General features: G+C 42.1%; 1 protein-coding gene across 1 annotated transcript; it reads left to right on the top strand.

The window, feature by feature from the left end:
• The first annotated feature begins 413 nt into the window (after nucleotides 1-413).
• Nucleotides 414-25350, top strand: UBL5 (ubiquitin like 5). The gene is made up of 5 exons (XM_040346362.1): nucleotides 414-587; nucleotides 7438-7501; nucleotides 13527-13610; nucleotides 13714-13751; nucleotides 25012-25350. The coding sequence occupies exons 2-5, from the start codon at nucleotides 7446-7448 to the stop codon at nucleotides 25053-25055; spliced, it is 222 nt and encodes a 73-aa protein (XP_040202296.1). The 5' UTR covers nucleotides 414-587; nucleotides 7438-7445; the 3' UTR covers nucleotides 25056-25350.
• The last annotated feature ends 1265 nt before the right edge of the window (nucleotides 25351-26615 follow it).

Raw genomic sequence — 26615 nt, forward strand, 5'->3', positions numbered from 1 at the left:
TCATGTTTGGGGGTTCCTAGTTATTTTCTAGCACACAAATGCAATTATGTATTTATTTATTTTTTTGCATCATGTTCCTGCTGAGCTGTCCTATAAGAATGGAGATTACTGAGCGAACCCGGCGACCTCACGTAACAATGACAGAGTATTGTTTTCAAAGGCTGATCGCTTTTGAGTCACGGTGAAACTTATCACAGGGAAACTGGCAGGTATGATTACAACTGCTTACTGGAAAAATAAAACAGCCTTTAAAAAAATTGTTGATAAAAGCACAGAAATCAAGTGTCTGCTTACTTGCAGCATTTTTTTGATTTGCATAAATGACCTAGACAGAGCTACAACTACATGTGACGCCTCTTTGGTATGTGAGCGCCCTCTGGTGTACATTCCAGGAACAGCCCGGAAGTTCTACAGACACAAGACCACAGCCAACCATAGAGCGGTCCTCCAATAGAGCAGAACGCCTGCCGCGCTTATCACAGAGGATAGGGGTGTCGCACAGCGCGCCTCTATTCCGGCGGATGTTACCATAGAGTCGTACTGCCTGGCGAAGGGATCATCTGTTTGGTGTTTGTGGTGGAGGACCGGTAAGAGAATGATTATACAGTGTGAAGATGGTATTAGGCACAGTATAGCTCATTATAATATCATTAGTCTCAGTGCTGTCACTTATAAATGAGCCTCTATTTACACATGGCAGGCTCAGTGACAGGTTCCCTATATTACAGTCCTGATAATGGTGTTCTCTTCTTGGGGCTCCTTTGCTCGGGTCCCATTAATTAAGGATGAGCTCTGGCGTGTTCGCATAGAACATGTGCAGAGCCCGCCAGGAAGCATGCACGGCGCTGCGCTAATCACAGCCAGGGAGACATTGTCCCGATGCTCAGCTGCAGGGATTGTGAAATGTCTCCCTGGCTGTTATTAGCGCAGCGCTGTGCACACTTCCTGGCGGGCTCTGCACGTGTTCTATGCGAACACGCCGGAGCTCATACTTACCATGAATTACCAGACTCACCAGGGTATAGGGGGGGAGGGGTACACAATGCCTAAGAACCCAATCACAAGGTCCGATTGCTGTCACATGGGGGTGACCAAGTGGGATCCCGTGTGGACTGAGTCCTGCAGGATCCAGCTGAGTGCCGAGTACTGGAACGCTCCGTGCTGCAGGACTGCGATTGTGGGGGGAGCCAACAACTGCAGGACTGTGATTATGGGTGGCGCCAATGACTGCCCGACACGGTCAGCATAGTTCTGGTGTCAAATACAGGCTGGAACGTGGGGGAGGAGCAAGTGCTTAGGAATTAACCAATGACAGTTTACTGCCGCTGTCACCAACAAGGGAAGTATTATTATGGTCGCTGATCTGAATGATGTAAAGTCCTGTGGTGGGCTGTCAAATATTGAAGAGGGGTTTTGGAGGCTGCAGCAGAGAGGTGAGTGTATGATTTTTCTATTGCAAGGAAGTAACAATCTTAAAGTGGGAGTAAACCGCAAAACAAAACGGAGCCCCTGCAGTATAATGTTGACATGGTGTGCTAGTGTGCATCACATACTAGCACATTATGACAGATCTACCCTAAAACTGATACCTCCAGTGATGCGCTGTCACCCGTGACAAAGGTTCCTTTTTTACCTGCTCTTCCTTTCTGATTCCTGGGCTCCGGCTGTTTGACTGAGCTGGAACAACGGAAGGGACAGCCGCGGCAAAGATCTATGTGGACAGCATGCCATCCATTAAGAGCGCATGCACCAGTGATGTCACCGGCTGCTACACATGTAAATATCTCCTAAACCAAGCACATTTAGGAGATATTAACCACTTAAGACCCGGACCTTTAGGCAGGTAAAGGACCTGGCCAGTTTTTGCGATTCGGCACTGCGTCGCTTTAACTGACAATTGCGCGGTCGTGCGACGTGGCTCCTAAACAAAATTGGCGTCCTTTTTTTCCCACAAATAGAGCTTTCTTTTGGTGTTATTTGATCACCTCTGCGTTTTATTTTTTTTGCTCTATAAACAAAAATCGAGCGACAATTTTGAAAAAAAAATGCAATATTTTTTACTTTTTGCTATAATAAATATCCCCCCAAAATATATAAAAACATTTTTTTCCCCCTCAGTTTAGGCCGATACGTATTCTTCTACCTATTTTTGGTAAAAAAACAAAAATCGCAAAAAGCGTTTATCGATTGGTTTGCGCAAAATTTATAGTGTTTACAAAATAGGGGATAGTTTTATTGCATTTTTATATATATATTTTTATTTTTTTACTACTAATGGCAGCGATCAGCGATTTTTTTTTTTATTTTTTTTTTTTTCTTCGTAACTGCGACATTATGGGGGACACTTCGGAAATTTTTTACACATTTTTGGGACCATTGTCATTTTCACAGCAAAAAATGCATTAAAAATGCATTGTTTACTGTGAAAATGACAATTGCAGTTTGGGAGTTAACCACAAGGGGGCGCTGAAGGGGTTATGTGTGACCTCATTTGTGTTTCTAACTGTAGGGGGGTGTGGCTGTAGGTGTGACGTCATCGATTGTGTTTCCCTATAAAAGGGATCACACGATCGATGACGGCGCCACAGTGAAGAACGGGGAAGCTGTGTTTACACACAGCTCTCCCTGTTCTTCAGCTCCGGGGACCGATCACGGGACTCCAGCGGCGATAGGGTCCCGCTGCTTCGGACCGGGTCGTGGGCGCGAGCCCGCGACCCACGGCTGGGCACTTAAAGAGGACGTACCTGTACATGCTTGTGCCATTCTGCCGACGTAAATGTGCAGGAGGTGGTCCTTAAGTGGTTAAAGGGGTTGTAAAGTCTGTTTTTTTTTTCTGAATAGCAAACATGTCATACTTGCCTCCTGTGCATGGGTTTTGCACAGAGTGGCCCCGATCCTCCATTTTTGGGGGCCCTCCACTGAGCTCTTGGCTCCTCCTCTTCTTGAGTGCCCCCACTGAGAAGCGCTTTCCCTGGGAGAACTTGTGTCCTGCTGCTGCGTCCATTGACACAGAAAGCAGGACATGGCGCCCCCGCATCATTGGATTTCATTAACAGCGGTGGGTGCCACTGGCTGCTATCAACCTATCCAATGAGGACCCGAGATACTGGCTGGAGCTGGTATCCTCGTCCCTGCCATTGGAAAAATTGGGTTCAGTTAATTAAAAGGGGGGGCTCTTGGGGGCAGCTGCAGCACAGGAGGTTTTTCACCCTAATGCATAGAATGCATTAAAGGGTCACTAAAGGATTTTTTTTTTTTTTTTTAGCTAAATAGCTTCCTTTACACTAATGCAGTCCTGGTTTGATGTCCTCATTGTTCGTTTTTGCTGTAATCCTTCTCTGTTCTGCACACTTCCTGCTTGTCTGTTTCTTTATGAAAAAAAGTACTGGGAGCTTCTCTCTGTGGTCTCTAATCAAGGAGGTGTGATTACTGTGTGTCTAAAACCCCTCAGAACCAATCACTTTCATTTTAAAAACAAACACTGCCCTGTATTGGCTCTGTGTCTCTGTCCTTCACACAAACATGAAACTAGATGAAAAACGAAACTGAAAGTGCAGGTACATTATATGATTGATTTTTATCTATTTTAAATCATTTTTAAAAGCAATCAGTTAACTATTATGTCTCTATACCCCAGGGCTCGACAAATCCCGGGCGCCAGGTCGCCATGGCGACTAGAAATGGGGCCCTGGCGACTTGGCTTGGAAGGGGGGGCAAAAAAAAAAAAAATTTTTTTTTTTTTTTTGTTTTTTTTTTGAGCTGGGGCCATCTGGTGGTGAGCCGTTGGTATTACACGTTATTACCACCAGATGTGAGCTGGCGCCATCTGGTGGTGGCCGTTGGTATTACAAGTTAAGCATTACAAGTTAAACAGCAATTCTAATGTCATTTTTCACTATTTTCACTGCCATCTTCTTCCCTCTAATTAGAACCCCCAAACATTATATATATTTTTTATCCTAACACCCTAGAGAATAAAATGGCAAACGTTGCAATACTTTCTGTCATGCCGTATTTGCGCAGCGGTCTTACAAGCGCACTTTTTTGGTGAAAAAATTACACTTTTTTTAATTAAAAAATAAGACAATAGTAAAGTTATCTCCATTTTTTTTTTAATATTATGAAAGATAGTGTTACGCCGAATAAATTCATACCCAACATGTCATGCTTCAAAATTGCGTCCGCTCGTGGAATGCAGACAAACTTTTACCCTTTAAAATCTTCATAGGCGACGTTTAAAAAAAATCTACAGGTTGCATGTTTTGAGTTACAGAGGAGGTCTAGGGCTAGAATTATTGCTCTCGCTCTACCAATCGCGGCGATACCTCACGTGTGTGGTTTGAACACCGTTTACATATGGGGGCGCTGGTCACGTATGTGTTCGCTTTCTGCGCGCAAGCTCGTCGGGACGGGGCGCGTTTTCTGGCTCCTAACTTTTTTACCTGGCTCCTAGATTCCAAGCAAATTTGTCAACCCCTGCTATACCCTGTAAACAGTCATTTCAGCAAAAAAAAAAAAAATTCCTTTACAACTCCTTTTTAAGGTGAAAAACCCTGAGGGTTTACAACCCCTTTAAAATAGTTGTAAAGTCAGAACGTTTCTTATCTTAATGTATTAAGGCAGAAAGCATTCTGCCCAAGACTCTCTTTCCCCATTGGCAGTGATGCCATTGGCTCCTGCTGCTGTCAATCAAATTCGGTGAGCCAATGAGGAGAGAGAGAGAGAAAGCGTGGCCATGCCGCACCTCTGTGTCTAAATGGACACCGGGAGCTGCGGCTCGGCTCAGGTGCCCCCATAGCAAGCTGCTTGCTGTGGAGGCACTTAACAGGAGGGAGGAACCAGGAGAGCCGAAGAGAGACCCAAGAAGAGGCAGATCTGAGCTGCTCTGTGCAAAATCGCTACACAGAGCAGGTAAGTATAATGTGTTTGCTATTTTTAAGAAAAAAAACGACTTTGAAATTACGTTAATCTAAGCTTACCTGTAGGTATAAATAAAAAAGCAGACCTTACTACTGCTTTAAAGCGAAATAAAAAAACTCCAAAATACTTACCTCTGCTTCAACAATCCAATACTTGTGATGTTCCTCACTGGCATCTTCTCCCTGGCCTCTTCCATGTGCCAGCCTGCAACTGTCTTGATTGACCAGCAGTAGGATGACATCACTCCAGTGCATGTGCAGGACTGCAGTCATCTTGGTACACAGACATTGTGTTGGAATGTAATCTGAGCTGCGCATGCTCAGCAGTGTCTTTGTTCTGTGTACAGAAAAGCATATGTAATAAAAGTTACATTTACAAAAAAATATATTGATCCTTTGTACTGAGGTTGAGATGCTTGCTTTGGTTTCTGCTGAGATGAATGAATGAACTGTGCATGCACAGGAGTGATGTCATCCCAGCGCAGCCAAAGATAGGTATACAGAAGAAGACTGGCAAAAGATGTCGGCAGCAGGTGAGGGAGCTGAGGATAAAACGGTGCTGAAGAGGAGGTGAGTATAGTTCCACATTATGGAGTATTTTGTGGATATACGGCTTGCAGCTTATGTGTGCTGTGTGTATCAGGAGTAGGCTCAGACTCTCTTTAATTCTACCCAATATTCTGTGTAATACTTTTCTCTCTTCAATGGACCATTAGACCATTTCAAAACTATAAGCCTTGAAGTGATGATTTTTTGATGATACCTGTCAATTGGGTTGATTTACTAAAACTGTAGAGTGCAAAATCTGGTTCAGCTCTGCATGGTAGCCAATCGGCTTCTAAGGTCAGCTTGTGCTTGACAAAAATAAACTTGGAAGCTGATTGGTTTCTATGCAGAGCTGCATTAGATTTTGCACTCCCCAGTTTTAATAAATCAACCCCAGTGGGCCCTTTCCCACTGAGGAGTTTTTTCAAGCGCTTTTGCATTAAAAACAAGCACCTGTAAAGCTCCAAAAATTCTTCCCTTTTAAAATCAACAAATGTTTTCACACTGAGGCAGTGTGCTTCCATTGCGGTGAAAAAAATCCTGCTTGCAGCATCTTTGGAGCATGTTTGGGGAGATAAAAAAAAAACGCTCCTCTCGATTGAAATGAATGGGAACCGCCTCAAAAACGTCCCCACTAAGGCCCCTTTCACAGTGTCATGATTTGAAAGTCGCGCAATTCTGCAGCTGCGATTTTGCTGCGTTTTTTAGGGAACTTCAGGTCCATGGACCTCAACTCGTATCAAAATCGCACCAAACTAGAACAGGGACTACTTTGAATTTGGTGCGACTTGAAGTCGCACATATCTCAATGGTTATTGCGAATCATGGGGCATGACTTGTCATGTGACTCTGATGTCCAAAGTCGAAGGAAAAGTCGACACGTGTGAAAGGGACCTAAGCAGTTTTGGTGCAGTTTTTCTGAGTAACGCGTCCATTAAAAACTGCACCGCAAGCGCTGCAAAAAATGCTCCATTAATGCATAGGCGTTTTACTGGCAGTTTTGAAGCGAACCAGTGTGAAAGTGCCCAACACAGGGGCTTCAGGAAACAAAGGGTCAGAGTAGTGTCAAGGTCCTGGCTCCTCGCTTTCAAGGTAATTCATATTCTTGCCCATTCAAGGTAACGCAACAGGTTCTCTAGTAAGAACAACCAACATGCATTGGGGGGGGGGGGGGGGCATGTGATCACCTCCCAAGAGCCAACCGTCAGAAGGAGGAGGAGGAGGTTAACCCTGTATTTAGGTTTACACATACAGTTCAGACAGGGGCTAGGAATGGGAATATCAGTTTGCGTGAACGGGCTGGTGCTATCCACCGCTAACTTCCCTCTGTTGGATTATAAGACTCTGGATGATGTCATATGTAAACACATTAGCATGCTCGGCATCTTTACTTTTACATTTTTACCGGGTTTAGGCAATGAGCATTGATGATGTAATCAAAAACGAAAGAATTTCCAAGCTCAACTTACCAACTAGCCTGCGACCAACCGAATTACCCTGTCTAACAGTATACATTAAACACAGGGGTTTAGTTGCACACATTTGCAAATGCATGCATATTCTGAAGGCCCCCGCCAAGGCACCCTGTATCCTGCAGACCCCAACTTTAAATTTGGAGAGTCTCCACAGTGGGGGCGCATGTATTCTGATGGATAGATGAAGGGCAGATGACTGGAGGGAGCCCAACCCTCCTTCAAGGTGCAGGAATACACTGGACACCCAACACATTGCACAACGGCAGCAAAGGTGTCAGTGCATTGCCTGAGCATTGATGATGTAATCCTACGTGTACATATTTTGGGGGGGGGGGGGACTTGAGGTATGGAAGCTCCTTAGTCCTGATCATGTGCGGAACTTAGACAGGGGGAGTACAGGGTTAATCCAATATCTTCTGGATTGGTGTGTCTTTGCTTTTTTCTGTCTCTGCATTTGATTATTCAGTATCTTTTCTTTTTTTTCCCCCCATTGCTAGGTCTCACGATGATTGAGGTGGTGTGTAATGACCGTTTGGGAAAGAAAGTCCGGGTAAAATGCAAGTATCCTTATCAAAGTCGTTATTTGAAATGGGATTCCTGTCCAAAATTTCAATCTCAACGAATTCTATGTATTTATATATCGGGTTTCTTGTTATACTTTTTTTTTTTTTTTTTTTCTCTTATGTAGAGAATAAAAAAAAAAAAAAGAGTATACCTGTTCATCCTGTCAGTTCACACATCTACTTTCTACTTATGTTTTTGAGCTGACAATTGTCTACCCAGGAGAATGGCAGTTGCTCTTCCCCTTGTCAGCTCTCTGCAGCTAATTCACCTCCCGGGGGTGTGGACACAAAACTACTTGTCCAAGGGACTAAATCAGGGTCCCAATCTATTTGTTCTTGCTAAAAAAAAAAGTGTAACCAAAACCTTATTTAAATCTGAGGTGCTTTTAGGAATATCTGGGGCCTTTAAAAACTAAAGGGGCTTTATGGTGATTTAAACTTTTAGTGTTTTTAACATTGCACTGTGAAGAGTGAAGCGCAATGATTGGGTGTCGGGCTGTCCTAAAGTGGTTGTAAACTCAAATGTCCCCAATAGTTTGAACATCGTCTGTAGGCGATTAACCTACTGTGTGTGTGTGGTTTTTTTTTTTTTTTTTCTTTTTTTAACGGCCACGTGTCCTTCCTGCTTTCCTTATCCCGAGCTAATGGAGCCAAGTAGGAGGGGCCACAGATCCCCTCTGACGTATCTAAGATACATCAGATGAGGAATCTGCTCTCTGAGCTTGTGTCCGTGCAGCGCCCATTGGTGTCAGCTGCTCTCTCCCCAATATTGCATTTAGACAATGCTGCTTTTATTATGAGGTGGGGGAGGAGCAGCTTCAGGTAAACATTATGGTCCTAGTGGAGTGGGCTCTCAAAGCTAGTTACAGAGAGCTACGGAACTGGAGAGCTGGAATAATAACGTTGGCACTTATTCTGACCACGCTTTCATAGCTCAGCAGCCATGATAAACGTGGTCAGCTCTCAGAGGGGAAGTCAGGACCAGGCAGGATCAACCAGGTGCTGTAGGAGATAGATAGGGGGCAATTGACAAAGCAAAAGCACTATGCTGCTACATCTTGTACCTTTTTTTTTAAAGGTTTTTTTTTGGGGGAGGGGGGGGGGGGCTAAGCACAGGAAAGCACTTGAGTGCTCAGTACAATCGCATGATGTTCAGCCAAATCAAGCTCCGGCGTCCGCTCTGTTAAAGGATAAGTTCATCTTTTAAAGAAAAAACAATAAATATTTATTTTTTGCAGGTAAATTTACTTTAAAGTGTAAGTTCAGTCAAAAGCAAACTCTAAACCTGCTCTCTGCCACATTCTAAACCTAATCTATTTAACCCTGTAAAGCAAAAATCGATGTTCTTGCCCTTTCTGCAGTCGATCCGGTCTCCAGAGGCGGATGCTGTGTGCACGTTTATCATGGCTGCTGAGCTATGAAAGCGTGGTCAGAATAAGTGCCAGCTCTCCAGTTCCGTAGCTCTCTGTAACTAGCTTTGAGAGCCCACTCCACTAGGACCATAATGTTTACCTGAAGCTGCTCCTCCCCCACCTCATAATAAAAGCAGCATTGTCTAAATGTAATATTGGGGAGAGAGCAGCTGACACCAGGATGAGAAGGTATCCGTGATAGGCTGAACAGTAAACGGAGGCTCTGCTGGGAAAATGACTGTTCCGCCTATCGCGGTCCACGGAACAGTCAGAGGAGGAGGAGCGCTTTTTTAAAGGGGAGTTCCACCCACAATTTCACTTTTTAAATATAAATACCCCTGTAATACACAAGCTTAATGTATTCTAGTAAAGTTAGTCTGTAAACTAAGGTCCGTTTTGTTAGGTTGTTACAGCATTTAGATCGTTTATAATCTAGAAATAGACGGTGGCCATCTTAAGTGTGGGCATCATGAAGCCAGACTGTATGACTTCCTGGATTTCAGCTTTGCATATCTCGCACATGCTCAGTGCACAAGCAATGTAATAGGTTTCAGTCAGGTTTGCAAGGACTACTGGGAAACATGATGCCTATCCCAGAAACCCTTGCACATAGCCTAGGCAAATAAGGAGGAGGAAGTAATGAAGGACTACAAAATAAAGGTATTTACAAGCAACAAATTAAATAAAATGTGTCCGTTCTGAACACTATGAGATTAGAGCATGCAGCACAGACAAACATAAAAAAAAGGGTGGAACTCCACTTTAATAATGGATGGCCGCCGAGTCCGACACACACACAGGTACTACATGTAATTGCGGTAACGCGGCCCAAGTAATGGGCCCAGCGTTACCGCGAGGGGAAGAGTAATCGGCTAGATTACTCGTTGCCCTCAAAAGGGGCATCGTTAGGTAACGGCGTTTATTTAAACGCCGTTACTTACAACACTGCCTATCAGTGCCCATAACTGCCGCCTATCAGTGCCAGCCACCTGTTAGTGCCATCAGTGCCCATAACTGCCGCCTATCAGTGCCACCTGTCAGTGCCAGTGCTAATAGGTGCCATCTATCAGTGCCCATCAGTCAGTGCCATCTATCACCACCCATCAGTTGGTGCCACCTATCAGTGCCCATCAGTCGAACTGACACTTGGCATTAAAAAAAGTATCGGTATCGGCGAGTACATGGAAAAAAAGTATCGTTACTTGTACTCGGGCCTAAAAAAGTGGTACAACCCTACTGCTGACTTTAAAAAAAAATTCAGCGGAACTCTGCTGCTTTCACACTGGACTGTCATTCTAGTAACGCTATTTGGCTGCTAGCGGGGCGCTTATATCCCAGCTAGCGGCCGATGAAGGGGTTAAATGCTCTTGTGTAGCGCCACTGCAGAAGCGCTTTGCAGGCTCTTTGGCAGCGGTGCCATTCATTTCGATGGGCAGGAGTGGTGGAGGAGCGGTATACACCGCTCCAAAGATGCTGCTTACAGGACTTTTTTTTTAACATCCTGCCAGCGCACCGCCTCAGTGTGAAAGCACTCGGGCTTTTACACTGAGACTGCAGCGGAGCCGTTTTTGCAGGCACTTTACAGGTGCTATTTTTAACCCAAAAGCACCTGAAAAAAACCCCCAAAGGGGACTAACTGTTAGATTTTATGAGTTGAAGGGGGGGGGGGGGGAATAAAATAAATCGGCATCATATATCGGCCGCCGCGATTTCTAAATATCGGCATCGGCCAGAGAAAAACCCATTTCGGTCGACCTCTACACTCCGGCGTGCACAGCAATATGTAACGCATTTCATATGCGTTCCATATCGCAATTGATGTTTTCATGCGTAGGTACTAAGGATGAGCTCCGGCGTGTTCGCATTGAACACGTGAGGAGCCCGCCAGGAAGTCGGCACCCGCGCTGCGCTAATCACAGCCAGGCAGACATTTCCCGATCTCTGCAGCCGAGCATCGGGAAATGTCTGCCTGGCTGTGATTAGCGCAGCGCGGGTGCCGTCTTCCTGGCAGGCTCCTCACGTGTTCAATGCGAACACGCCGGAGCTCATCCTTAGTAGGCACCTGAAATGTTTACTGCTGTAACAGTACAGAACCCTTTCCACCATCTAAGGTTTAACCTCTTAACTGCTGTTATGCCTAAGACATTAGATGCCAGTGACAAAATTACAGCTGCTGATGTCACGTGTAGTATTAACTGCACTAGTACTCCTTTGTAGAATCTTCTAAATATGTAATACAAATTATTTCACATTCTGTTTCCACATTCCACTTCTAATTGTTTAATTGACTTCTGTCAAAGAGAATTATTGGTAAATTTCCAATAATTGGCAGCTGCAACCACTGATCCGTGTATTCTGTCAGTGGCAGGTGCTGCTGTCGGAACACAATGGGGATTATTTACAAAAGGCAAATCTGCTTTGCACTACAAGTGCAAAGTGCACTTGAAATTGCACTGAAGGTGCACTTGGAAGTGCAGTCGCTGTAAATCTGAGGGGTAGATCTGAAATGAGGGGGAAGCTCTGCTGATTTTATCATCCAATCATGTGCAAGCTAAAATGCGGTTTTCTTTTCTTTTCTTTGCATGTCCCCCTTGGATCTACAGCAACTGCACTTCCAAGTGCACTTTTCACTTGTAGTGCAAAGTGGATTTGCCTTTCGTAAATAACCCCCATTGTCTTGGTTTGGAGAGGGGATTCCTCCATCCACCACATTTGTGGGGGGGTTCAGCCTACTGGCTGGGCATAAATATTTATTATAGGGCTGTTACTGATTAAAATGTTTGTGTTCGATTAATCGACTAATTTCGATTAATTATAACGCAACCCAACTACTTTTAGCTGTTCTCCTTGCAGGCTTATTCCCAGTGCAGCTACCAACCACTGGAAAAATGGATAGCAGGATACAAAAAACACACAAAGGCAGCACTCGATGGGAAATAGCATTATTAGGTAACAAAATAAATATTGCACTGGAGATAAAATCGATGTAGCTATATTAACTGTAAAAATGGTGCGCATAATACCATACGGTAGCAAAAGCAGTCATAAAAACATGTAGCCAAGTATGATACTGGTATAAAAATGTGTACAACGATACCACTGCTGAATCCAGATGAGGAGAGGTTAACATCAGTCTGTCGGCATGTAGATGTACCGTGAAGGGAACTATCACAACTCCCAGTGGATGGCTGTAGAATCCCAGGTTGATAGAGGGAAGTGTAACAGCCCTTGCGCGTGGCAGATAGTAAGGTCCCGCCGGCATGCAGATATGAAGACACAGCAAGCCCCGCCGGTGTCCATGACGTCACCGGATCTCCGACGGAACTCCCTGAAGGCCCGGAAGCCGGCCGAGAGGTGAGTACCAATCAAAAGAATTTTGATCGATCAAAAAAATTTAAGATTAATCGAGGAATTAATAGTTAATTTCCACAGCCCTAATTTATTATAGGTGTTTTGTATAGCACCATCAGTTTACACAGCACTTTCACTCGTATGCTATATAATATATCAATGTTTCTCAAGTACCCCCAACAGGTCAGATGAAACAACTGTGGTAATTACTAAGGCAGTGAAACTGATCAAATCACCTGTGCAAAATAATGGAAAGCCTGAAAACATGACCTGTTGCTGGTACTTGAGGACTGGAGTTGAGAAACATTGCTGTATATTTGCATCAGTCAATATGATCATGTTCCCTATGCTCACTGCCATGGACAGCTCCCAGTCATTGTTTGATTGGTATGTTTCTGTCATGTGACAGCTAATCACAGCTCAAAACAAATTATAGCGCACACATGCAATAATTACATTTATCCTGCAAGGCTATTTAAAAGAACCTGAACATATTAAAAACATACGGGGGTTTGGTCACACTATATGGTCATATAGTGCTAAGCCCACTTACTGGGACACAGTACCCCGAATTAGTGGGTCCTACCCTAGTAATAGAATGAAAGAACCTGCGTCTCATCCATGGGACACAAACTCCTCTATGTGGGAGAACTGAAGGGATTCCTCCTATGCACTGGTGGCCACTAATAAGAGGTAATGAGGAGGGGGAGGGGTGCTCCAGCGGAGTAAGTGGGCTTGGCACTATATGACCATATAGTGTGATAAAAACCCTGTATTTTTTTATTTTATTTTTATGTTATGGTTTTTTAAATAGCCTTGCAGGATAAATGTCATTTTGCATGTGTGCGCAATAATCTGTTTTGTGCTGTTTGTTGGTCTTATAGCAGCATCATCTTGAATGTAAATGCATTTTAGGGTGCAAAAGCTCTTCAAAAACTATTAATTAAAAAGTCAAATAGAATACAAATTGTATTTATTTTTTTAAACTGTCCATTTTGGGTTTTCAGCCTAGTGCATCCTGCAATCTTCGGTTTCGGTCCAGAATTTTCATTTCTGTGTAATGAAAACCCTGGTCTAGCTTGGTGGAAAACTGGTAATATTCTGCTGTGTGATGTAAGTTCCATACAAGCAGCACTTCAGAATAATGAGGTTGTGGGGGGGTTTTTTTTTTTTGCTAAAGTTTTTTTCAATAAAGATGTGATGCAGCAGTCTGTGGCTTTGAAACAATTGGTTCCAGTGACTCCTTGACTTCCTGCCCAGCTCAGAAGACTCCATCAAGGATCTGAAGAAACTCATTGCAGCTCAGACAGGCACACGGTGGGACAAAATAGTGCTAAAGAAATGGTGAGCACAGGGAAACATCATGTATATAATGTATATGCTGGGACCTAGAAAAAATTGTATTTTAAAATGTCATATCTTATACTTGTTAAAATCTTCATTTCAGGTACACGATTTTTAAGGACCACGTGACACTCGGTGACTGTATCCTTTTATACATAATGTTGTATAGATTAAGTACAAATACGTCAAACCTTTGGTTGTTGGAGAGTCAGGGGAGTATAGCATGTGAAGGACATTTACGGCCAACTTGTTGCTTCGAAAATTGGAGCCTATCTGGCTTTTGCTTCCCGTTTAAGGTGGGTCAGACGGGGACTTCAAAGTAGTGGAAGTATGGGAATTATTTAATTTTTTTATTTTTTTTTAATCATACTTGCCTAGATGGATACTGTATCAGTCCGATGCTACATTTGTCCCCTGCTGGCTCTAATGCCGCGTACACAGGATCATTTTTCAGCATGGGAGAAAAAAACGTTGTTTTTCAAAAACGTCATTTAAAATGATCATGTGTGGGCTTCACATAATTTTTCAGGTTCTGAAAAACGACAACATTTTTTTTTTTAACATGCTGCATTTTTTAACGACGTTTTAAACTATGTCGTTTTTCGGGTTGTAAAAAATGATCGTGTGTGGGCTAAAACGAAGAAAAAAACCCGCGCATGCTCAGAAGCAAGTTATGAGACAGGAGCGCTCGTTCTGGTAAAACTACCGTTCATAATGGAGTAAGCACATTCATCACGCTGTAACAGACAAAAAAGCGCGAATCGTCTTTTACTAACACGGAATCAGCTAAAGCAGCCCAAAAGCGAGTGGAACTTGCCCTTTAAAGTGCCGTTGTACATCACCACGCTTTGCTAGATCATTTTTTAAAAACGATGGTGTGTAGGCGACATCGTTTTAATGATGAAGTCGGGAAAACTTTTGTTTTTTAGACATGCTGAAAAAGTTTTTTTTTTTTTTTTTTTTTTTATGCTGAAAAATGATTGTGTGTATGCGGCATGAGGCTGAAAAGCGAGCGATCTGTCATAGCTCCCTGAGCAGAGAGCTGGTGACTGTCAGTCACTGGCTCTCTGCCGGCAACCCCACTCTCCAACGCGCTCAGTGGAGCACTGGCCTGTGGAGGGGGCGAGAGCTGCTGGATCAGGCTCTTATCAGTTCGCTGGGATCCACTCCAGGCCTTTGGTTGGATCCCGAACATATGGTCGCAATCTTTCCGAAGCCTAGACCGGCTCTGAGACGACAGCCATCAGCGGGCCCGCTGTCTGCTGAAAGCGGGTCATAGGAGTGCAAAACCTATCTGCACTCCTCTGATCCAAAGGAAAAGTACAGCCAAACAAGGCTCATATACAATCAAGAAGATCTTGAAAATCAACTTCTGTATAAAAATCATACAATTTGAGGAGCCACACGGAGTCTAGCAGGACAGACACGGAGAGCTAGAGCTCTGCTCCACAGAGGGGAAAAAACACTTTAATAAGGGACAAAAAGGTATCCCTCAGCACCCCCTTGTACCAGGGAACAGGCAGATATTATTTTAGGCCACCACAATGGTGTTAGGAGGGAACCATGGCAAATCAAAAACTCTCCTCACAAAAGACTTAACAGGGGCGCACTGCAGCTAAAATGGAGGCTGCTCCCTCCTCATTCACTGCCTCGGTATGTTCTCATAGGCAAAAAGTAACCCAGCTAATTTCCCCTGCTGACTCAGGACCCGAACTATCTCCCTCGCAAAACCCCTCACAAATATCCACAGCATCTCCAGCACTTTTACATTAGTTTGAGAGAATGCTCCATAAGGCTTTAAAGCGGACCTCTGAACAGATAGCCAGCAGCCTCATTAAAGAAATCGGAGAGCTGGGTAACCGCACTGCTGCATTGGAGCTAAAAATGGATAAAATAGAACTGAACACACAAGATAATATGACTGTAATTGAGAATTTAAAGGAGGAAAATTTAATACTCCAATCTACATTAGAGGACTATGAAAGTAGGGCCAGGAGATCCAATTTACGCGTAAGAGAAATTCCAGAAACCGTGACAGATCAACAATCTACAATTATACAATCCAAATGTAGACTGACAATCCCTTTTTATTTTAACCACTAGCCTCTTATAACCCCATTACCCCAAGTGGCCTCAATTGGTTAATACTTGCCCCAAGATAAGATAATCTTTATAGTGCTGTCCAATATAATAGTTTGAATATGGACATGGTTAATATAGAAAGAAACCGCCCTAGGCATATTATTGAAGCATATATGGAATAGTTAAGAATTTTTAAATCCCAACTATTACTCCAGGTTTAACCCAGTTAGTAAGTTCCTCTGATACCATTGTTTAAAGTGCCTTTTAGATAGTAGAACCAGTTAACTAAATATGTTACATTCTTGAGGCAACTACACGAGAATACCTAGAATAGTAACTTTTTTTTTCAAAATTACCTGCTACCCGAAATATATGCATCTTATTGATGCCCTTAATATAGGGTTTTTTCCTGCATGTTGATGACCCGTGCCCCCTCTTTGGTCTACCTCGTTCACCCACACATATTATGTGGGAGTCCAACGTAGGCGTTTTTTCCCCTCATACCTTATCATGGGCCTTTTTTGAATTTCTCGAATGTTTTGCATTCCTACTTGTCTCAAACCAAGCAATATTTGTGTTAACCTTTTTTGCATCTGTTTTTTTTCCCTCCTCTGCACTTCAGATACTACGAGATCTCTTTCTTCTATTATACCCTTAAAGTTCACACAGGTTGCCCCACCATTCCATAATTGTATACTTCTTGGTAAGTTCACTCCTTATAATCATTTGCCATGGCTTTGATAAATGTATTCTCCCTGAATGTTCAGGGTTTAAACGTACCACAAAAAAGGACCAAAGCATTTCGCACTTTTCATGCACGTAAGGCACATAACGTATGTCTACAGAAAACGCACTTCACCAATGATTCCACGCCTAAATATATGTCCCCTTTCTACCCGTTTTAATTTTTACTGCCTCTGCAAATTCCAAACAAAGGGGGACTCTTTTATAGCTTTCCACCGATCCACCCCTTTCACTTTATTATCAGAGATCAAAGACCCAGAAGGACGATACATAATACTTCGGGGACATATGATCGATTATGGCAGTTACTATTGTCTCATACTACGCCCCTAACAAAAATCCTTCCTCCTTCCTCACTTCTTTTGCAAGTGGTGAATACACACATAATTGGAACAGTGATTATGGTCGGAGATTCTAATCAAGTTCCTCTTCCCATTTCTAGACAAATCGCCCTACACACCTCGCAATACCTCGACCAAATTGTCTTTCTCTCAGCTCTTCTCCAAAAACAACTTGGTTGACACTTGGAGAGAAAACAATCCAATAAAAAAAAAGATAACCTACTATTCACATTCTCATCAATCTATCACCCGCATTGACTATATTTTCTTGACTATTGGTATGATATCCGAGATACTTGCATCTGATATACTTCCCATCCCATGGTCAGACCACAATGCGGTAGTTACAACCATAGCTTCCTCTATGACAAAGTCACACGATCCCACTTGGTATCTACCGGACATAATACTAAAACACCTATTGCAATGCCAGAAAGTTGAGCAGGCTTTAAAAGAATATTTGTTGCACAATAACACACCAGATATATCCCCCCCTTACACTCTGGGAAGCCCACAAACCGGTATTGCGAGGCAATCTACAGAGACAAGTGGCAGTGTTCAAAAGGGAACGTAAAACACTTGCCCGAAAACTAGAAAAATACTTTAATGCTGCATCTATTTCATTTCAAAACAATCCACCACCCACCACGAAATGTCAATTGGAAAAAACGCGTATAGAATATGATTTATTTCTTACAGAATCAGCAGATAAAACCTATAAACGCACTAGACATAATTATTACTAAAAAAAAGGGGGGCTAGGGTTGGAACTTTACATGAGGCATATGATAGAACTACCACAGGCCTCCATCCTTGTAAATGGATAGAAGGGGGGGAGGTTTTGGGACTTTAAATGAGATGCGTTTTTAGCAGTTTGCGATTAAATATATATATATATGTAATATAAAAAATGTTTCCATAATAGCCAGGCTCAAAGTTACCAACCAATAGAGCACTAAACCAAATTAATTTGTCTAGCTGTATGCATTAAAAACAGAGGTTTAGTTGCATGTATTTGCAAATACCTGTGTGAGCTGCAGGCCGTGTCGAGGCACTCCGTGTACTGCAGTCCTAACTATGAATTTTACATTTTAAAGTCTCCTAAATAGGAGCACAGGAGTGCTAGTCAAAAGATAGGGGGCAGGTGATCACCTAAACCCGCCTTTACCTATAGTTGGTTTAGCAAAAAAGAGCACTGGAAAAACAAGAGATGCAAGAGTGGAACCAAACATGCCTACCAAACCAAAATACCACCAAACTAAAGGCGGACTACATCAACCTGGGTCAGCTAGTCAAATGACAATGCATAATTAACTGTCGGTGGTAGATATGTGGAGGCACTTTATTCCACTCCTGAAACGCATCTCCACAGGCCTCCACCCCATTTACAGGGATGGAGGCCTGTGGTAGTTCTATCATATGCCTCATGTAAAGTCCCAACCCTATCCCCCCCCTTTTTTTAACACTATCCAGGGATGGAGATGTGTTTCAGGAGTAGAATAAAGTGCCTAAACAGATATACCACCGACAGTTAATTATGCATTGTCATTTTTTGACTAGCTGACCCAGGTCCGCCTTTAGGTGTACATTTATCAAACATTGATATTTTATCTCATTTCAGTTCTCAGCAGTTCTCAGAAAAAAATCTTCTCCTCTGGCACCCTGTTTATGAAGCAGAGAACATTTGTTCTCAGAAGGAGATGAGATGAGAAGTTTTTCCTCTGAGAACACCTGAGATCTGAGTAGAAGAGGGAGGGGCTACCTGTGATCTCCTGAGAAACCTGTGTGATTACAGAGCAGCTGAGTTTTAAAAGTGAAACCAAAGTTAAAAAGACTGTGTTATTACATGAAAATAATAAGCGCTTTTTTAACTCTGTTGTTTTACACACATTTTGGCACATTGTTTAAATGTGTGTTTTTAATTGCTAATTTTGGCATTATTTATGCATATTTTGGCATTTTTTTTAACATGGCATATTTTTTTAACACACATCTGGCCGTAGGTTTTTTTATTGTGCATTTTTTTAAACACACATTTTGGTCCTTTAGCACACATTTTGGCACAGGTTATTTTAGGATGCATTTTGGTATGGTTTGTAATGCACACTTTGGCGCTTTTTTTAGCATATAGTTTGACACCTTTTTAACGTGCATTTTGACTTGCTTTTTATGCGTATTTTGGCAAACCACACATTTGCTAGCCACTTTTTGGATGCCATTAACAATTAATGACACCGCAAGCATATCATGCATTTTGCATGTGTTTCTGGAACGCACTCCAAAACGCAGGTAAAGAAATGAGCCAAAATACATGTTAAAAAAAGCACCAAAATGTACATTTTGCATTATGCATTTTTTCAATGCGCATTTTGGCAAGTTGCTAGAGTATTTGCCAAATGACAAAATGTGTGGCAAAATGCATGTTTGCTAACTGCATTTGGGGTGCCATTAACAATGAATGGCACCCAAAAACGCATTGCGTATTTTGACAGAATTTTAGAGCAATTTGGAAACGTGGAAATAATTGCACAATTCTGCCAACAATTCGGCATTGCTCAGATGTGAATGGGTCCTAAAAGAAAATACATTATAACTATACTGTGAATGTGTAATATATATATAATCACCTATATACATACATACATAAATAAACATATATAGTTATTATTTATATCAATCTTTAAGCTTGCTTTTGCTGATATTAGGAGGAAAGAAACCTCCTTCTTCACATCACAGCAGCTTCTCACCCATATTCTCAACCTCTGAGCTGGAGAATCTGGGACAGAGATATTTTACAGAGATAGCCAGTGAGATCCTCAGATCTCACCTTCATAAACTGGTCATCTGTGTAAAAGTAAATGACAGAAGGGTGTGTCTTGTGATGAGAAGTGAAAAACATGTTCTCCACATCTCATCTCAGCTTCATAAACTGGCACACCTGAGAGATCAGCCATGATCATCAGGATCTCAGCTCTTCTCTGTTTCATAAACGTACACCTTAGTTTGGTGGTATTTAGTTTTTTTGCATCTCTTTTTTGTTTTTCCAGTGCTCTTTTTTGCTAGACCAACTATAGGTAGGGGCGGGTTTAGGTGATCACCTGTCCCCTATCTATTGATTAGCACTCCTGTGCTCCTATTTAGGAGACTTTAAAATTCATAGTTGGGACTGCAGTACACGGAGTGCCTTGACGCGGCCTGCAGCTCACACAGGTATTTGCAAATACATGCAACTAAACCTCTGTTTTTAATGCATACAGCTAGACAAATTAATTTGGTTTAGTGCTCTATTGGTTGGTAACTTTGAGCCTGGCTATTATGGAAACATTTTTTATATTCCATATATATATTTAATCGTATACCGCTAAAAACGCATAAATTCAAAACACATCTAGCATCATTATATAAATCAACTCAAAATTTTAATGATATCAAAGCTGAATCCTTCTTTTCCAATTTCACTTTACCAAACATATCTCATGATCAAAAAGCACTCCTAGAAGAACCAAAAGACCACCCGGATGGTGATTCTGCCCTATATTACCACACATTCACAGAACTTCCATCCCCTATCCTAGCCAACGCATTTAATGTATTGTTAGATGACCACTCTTTCAAACAAGAATCTTTGATGGCAATAGTGTGCATGATTCCGACACTACCTCCTGCACAGGTTATCGCCCCATTTCTTTTGCTGAATTTAGATATTAAGCTGTTAGCAAAAGTTTTAGCAAAACGCCTTAACCAAATAACATGTAATTTAATACACAAAGATCAAGTAGGTTTTATGCCGCATAGACAAGCGGGCGATAACGTGTGCAGGGCAGTGCTAATGGCACATATCGCCAAAAAACGTTGTATCCCTTCTTGCTTTCTATCACTGGAGGGCATTCGACACGGTTTCACGGCCGTACCTGCAATACTCTACAAAAATTGGGATTTGGCCCGCATTTCATAAAATGGATAACGGCACTATATTATAAGCCTGAGGCATACATAAAATAAGCAGGATACTAATCCAAATCATTCAATATCGAAAGAGGATCAAGACAGGGATGCCCACTATCCACCCCCCCCCCCCTCTTATTCGCTCTTATTTTAGAACCCTTAGCTCAATTCATTAGGACCAACCTCACAATTACGGACATTGAAGTAGGTCTGCAACATAAACTTTGCATATTCGCGGACGATATCCTTCTTTTTCCTGTCATCCCGCACATTTCAGGCCCTAATCTTTTGCCCATGTTAAGTAGATTTGCATCAATCTCTGGCCTTGCCATTAACCCCAAGAAATGCCTATCTCTCGATATCTCATTAACTGATGCAGAATTGATACCAGCAAAAGCTGCACTCCCCTTTATATGGGCAGACAAATCTATCCCATATTTAGGAATCCATCGAACAGCCTCTCATACAGATCTATTCTCAGCCAATTACCCCCCCTTATTGAAACAAATAACGACCTTATTAGAGCAATAGTCGCAACTCCCATTATACTGGATAGGAAGAATAAATGCAACTAAAATGACCATTTTACCTAAACTATAATACCTGTTTCTAGTATTACCAATTTCTATCCTGTCCTTATTATCTAAGACTGGTGCAACAAAGAATAACACAATTTGTCTGGGGCCCTATCAAACCACGCATACCGGCACATACATTATTTGTCCCTAGAAGCAACAGAGGGCTGGGTCTTCCCAATTTCGCCAGCTACTACAGAGCCGCCCACCTGGCCAGTATCACCAAGAATCGTATAAAAAAGGAAATCCTGTTATGGGTACTAAAAGAAGCGTTGGAATGTGACCCACTCTCAATCTCTAACTTACTATGGCTCCAACCTAAAGACCATCGTACACTAAGCAACCCTATAACTAAATACTTTGCATCTCTTTGGGACAGCCTGAAAACAAAATACCAACTACAATCAAAACATAATCCCCCTTTATCCTTCATCAAAAATCCTGCCTTCTACCCAGCTTGGATTTACCCAAAATCATTTAAAGCCTGGTCAAATGCCAACCTCTTAATGCACCATGAATTTTTCACTCCTAAAGTCATTCCGATACTTCCTGGAACTTAGGGAAAGCTATGGTTTACCGCAGTCGGAACTGTTCAGATATCTACAAATAAAAAAACTTTTGTGCACCCCTCACAAATGCTGAATCGCCCTTACCTCACCTTTCCACTTTTGAATCAATGTGCAAAATGACCCACTTGCTAAAGGAATGATATAATCTCTGCATACACAACTTTTGACCAATTCAAAACCTGATAAATTAACATATGTCCAGAAGTGGGAGGAAGATCTGGGACGAAAACTGGATGATACAGAATGGTCCAGAATATGGTTAACTACTAAATCTTCCTCGCCCAATGTTACGGAAGCAAATGATAAAGTCCTACACGCTGGTATCTTGTACCTGCCAGAGTGGCTAAATACACTTCCAATCATTCAGCCCTCTGTTTGAGGCGCTGTACAGATACAGGTACACACCTGCATATATGGTGGACATGTCCAATAGCACAATCCTTTTGGGGGAAAATCTTTGAACTGGCCTACAAAATGTTCCAAAAGCCGCTAGCACCAGACCCTGCCATAGCATTACTTTAATCTGAAACCGCATCATCTTACATTCTCCCAATTTAAGCTTTTTGTTCAACTTTTAACCGCTGTTAAGCAAACAATGGCGAAAGCATGGCAATCAGCAATACTGGCATTGGCTGAAACTAAGAACAGAATGAATTCTGCAATGTCCCATGCTAAAATGTCAGCTATTGAAGGTAACAATATACTGAAATTCAAGAAAATGTGGAACCCATGGATAAAGACTAATTTACCCCCAAATTGTAATGATTCAGTCCTTCAGCCATGGTAACTGATTATTTAATAAAACCGTGTAACCACACTTCTATTTATACATGGAATAACTCTACTGAACCACGCCCTGGTACCTGGACCGACCTTGTGAACGTACTCTCTCACTATTCTTTCCCTCTCCCCCCCCTTTTTTCTCCTATTTTTTTGTTTTTCTTTTCTTTTTAAGTTTAATGTATAAAATGTGTTTTATCTATATCAATACATGGTAGATTTACATATATACAAAGTCTTTTAGGATAACCTTTGTTGGGTATTAATAGTTACAATATTCATACTAACATGATAAAGTTACTTTATCATGTTAGTATGAATATTGTAACTTTATCATGTTAGTATGAATATTGTAACATAGAGCAGTTAATTGTGTGTGATGAAGTTTAACACAAACAAAACATACTATGGTACCTACATATATTTATATTGTTTAACAAAAGAGCTTTTATATACGGTGATCTCCTTGTATATGTAACAATGTACTTTCATTTTATTGTGCAATCAATAAACCTTTTTTGACAAGGAAAAATCATACAATTCATTATAAAGCGAAAACTGTTCTAAAAATATTCTATTATTATTATTATTAATAATAATAATAATAATGACTTTTAAGTTGCATAACAGGAGCAACTGTTAACAATGGATAAAAAAAAAAACACTTTATTTGGTAATGCAATATGCTTCTTACAATTCTTAAGTTGTTGTTGTTGTTAACATTATCCTCATTGGTTACATTTGAGCCATTTTGAGATCTATGGGGGTAATCCACAAAAGGGATACGCCGGCGTATCTACTGATACGTCGGCGTATCCCTGTTTCTATCTATGGAACTGATCCACAGAATCCGTTTCACATAGATAGACAGAAGATCCGACATGTGTAAGGGACTTACACTGTCGGATCTTAGGATGCAGTACCGCAGCCGCCGCTGGGGGCATTTCTCGTCGAAATGCCGTTTCGGGTATGCAAATTAGCACTTACGGAGATCCACAAAGCTTTTCAGCTTTGTTTTTTCTCCGTAAGTATAAGTTTGCCGTCGCAATATTAGGGCTGCTTTTACAAGGCCTAAACTGTTTACACCTTGTAAAAGTAGACCCTTCTATCCCGCGTCGCTTTTTTTTTTTTTTTTTTTTACGCCCGTCGCGATTCTCAAAACCCGGCGCAACGTAAAACCGCGCAAAGCACGTCGGGAGCATGCGTAGTACGTCCGGCGCGGGAGCGCGCCTAATTTAAATGGGACTCGCCCCATTAAATTAAACGCCTTGCGCCGGACGGATTTAAGTTACACCGCTCAAAATTTCTAGGTAAGTGCTTTGTGGATCGGGCACTTAGGTAGAGATTTTGCTGCGGTGTAACTTAAATGCCAAAAGTTACGTTGCGCCGGGTTTTTGAGGATTAGGCCCTATGATTTTAAATTCATAATGCATTTTATAAATTTATATACAAGTTGATATGAACTAAACTTGTTATGAGTTATTATAAATACTAAAAGAATTTGATAAAGAACTCCAAATATTGAGAACCTTCAGCTGGGAATATGAATGTAAATCTCCTAGTCTGCTTTTTTTGTTTTTGAGTTTGTTTAGCCCCTTTATGACTGCCCAACACATATAGGTGGAGGCAAAAGGGTGAGTATTAACGGCTACTATCCCTACCATGTGCTGTGTTCATGGAGCTTCAATAATTGCCCATGCCTGGGGTATTAAATTAAATTTGTCCAGTCAGTAAAATATTCTTCCAGTAGAGGTCCAAATCGCATGTTTGTGTGATGACTGCCCTGCATCCTCACAACCAATCACCTGCTTGTTAACTCGGGCAGCCCCCACTCTCTGTTCAGAGCTGTCCTGCCTCCAGCTGTTAGCTCTGGCAGTGGGGATGGCTGTGGGCAGAGCGACTACTGAAGGGTGGGTCACAGGGGTCCTGATCAGACATTGACTCGGTCCAGATCGCGATCCACCATTTAGTTATGCCTGGCTTATGCACATACCCAGTTCCTCAGTACAGACACATACTTTACAGTGCTTTTGTGACGATAGGCTGCTTAGACACTATGTGAAACCCTGTGGTCTGGGGGTGTGCCTATGTTCTATAGGAAGTGAGAGCCAACTGAAGAGATTCATGGTTTATGATCACAGCAGATCGAAACAGATTATTAGCAGAGATATGTATATGAAGCCTGGTCTGCAGCTCCGACTTCCCTTTATTTGTTTCAGACTGAAAGGTGTGGATGGAGAGCCCTGTTGAAGTGCCTGATTCTGCTTTTAATATTTCCTCTTTAGTTTTATTTTTTCATATTTTTGTTTATAAAGCATTACTTTGCATTGTGTAGGATATTTTTCCCTTAACATTAACTGTTTAGATGAAATCCACGATGGAATGAACCTGGAATTATACTACCAGTAACTCTGGCTCCTTGCTGCACTTTTTTTTCCTATGATGGAATATACCGTTTACTGCTCGGATTGGTGAAACTTTACTTTGTCACCGTAAAGACTGTGTTCTTTAGATTCCAATGATCTGAGAATTGTTTTCCTTTTTCTTTTTTCTTTTTTTTTTTTCTCTCCCTGTTTTTATTAAAAACGAAAAGAAAACAGCCATAATAAAGATAAAACATTGGCTAATGTATAAATTGAAAGTTAATCCTGGTTTTGGTCAGGTATTTGTGCATTTTGTTTAAAATAAAAATTAAATACTGTAATTTCTACTGTCATTTGTATGATGCAGAAAAATCTATAGTGGTTTTAATAAACCGCTAGACAAGTAGTGGTCAACTTTCTTGATATGGAAGCCTCAAAGGGCTGACATCACCAAAGGGCCACACATAAAATTAAATGAGTATTCAGTCTCTGAGACAACAGACACACAACAGGAAATAAGGACTATGGGAACGATACAAGGGATGGCCAGAGACTGGACACGTGATACAAGGGATGGCCAGAGACTGGACACGTGATACAAGGGATGGCCAGAGACTGGACACGTGATACAAGGGATGGCCAGAGACTGGACACGTGATACAAGGGATGGCCAGAGACTGGACACGTGATACAAGGGATGGCCAGAGACTGCATGCACGGCACAAGGAGATGGTCAGGGACTGCAGGAGACTTGGCTATAGGAGTTGTAGACTGAGATATGTTTCGAGAGTCAAAGACTGAAGACACATTGCAATCAACTGCTATATCAGGACAATAGGAAAACAGATTATTGTCTGCAGGGGCCCAAAGGGTTGCACAAAAAGTGTCAAAGGGCTGCAGGTTGCTTGATATGTTTAAAATCTGTACCAATTATCGGTGACAATGTGTGTTCTTTGGTATTTGATAAGGCTGGAACCCACAGTATCAGATCTCAACAGAAGATTATGGTAAAAGCAAAGCAATCAGGGGATCTCTATTAGAAATACACGGGGAAATCTCATGGTCCTTTTGCCCATGCAATTTCCCTGCAATTCCTGCACCCGCGCTGCATTTTTACATGTGTGCGGGAGCCATTCAGAATGAATGGCATCCCTGCGCATTTTCTCACAGCAATGCGTTTTCACTGCGTCTGGGTGTGGTAATTGCGATACCCGCATAAATGTGAACCAAGCCTTAAGAAAGATGCACAACACTGACTCGGCCAGGCCCTAGAAATTGCCATTTGTAGGACCATGTAGGTCCCTTTTTGTGTAGCAAAAAAAAATGTATATTTTGTGCTACTTGTCCTATGGTGGACTACTGCTCCCAGTAATCCCTCTTCAGCCCCTGCCAGCCCTCCTGGCTGCAGCTGCCCGTGACATCAGTCTTTTGCTCCGCACCCATCCCAGACTGCACACTCCCAGTCTTCTCCAGCGTGCATCACCAGTCCTCCCGACTGTGTCTGTCACCGACCGACCATACATCAGTGATTCCCTCCTGAAGTCTTGCCCAGCAGTACTAGCTCCTGCTGTCCTCTGACTCCTCTCTGTGCCTCCTGTCCAGATCC

Source organism: Rana temporaria, chromosome 3 (assembly GCF_905171775.1).
Source record: "Rana temporaria chromosome 3, aRanTem1.1, whole genome shotgun sequence".
NCBI lineage: Eukaryota > Metazoa > Chordata > Amphibia > Anura > Ranidae > Rana > Rana temporaria.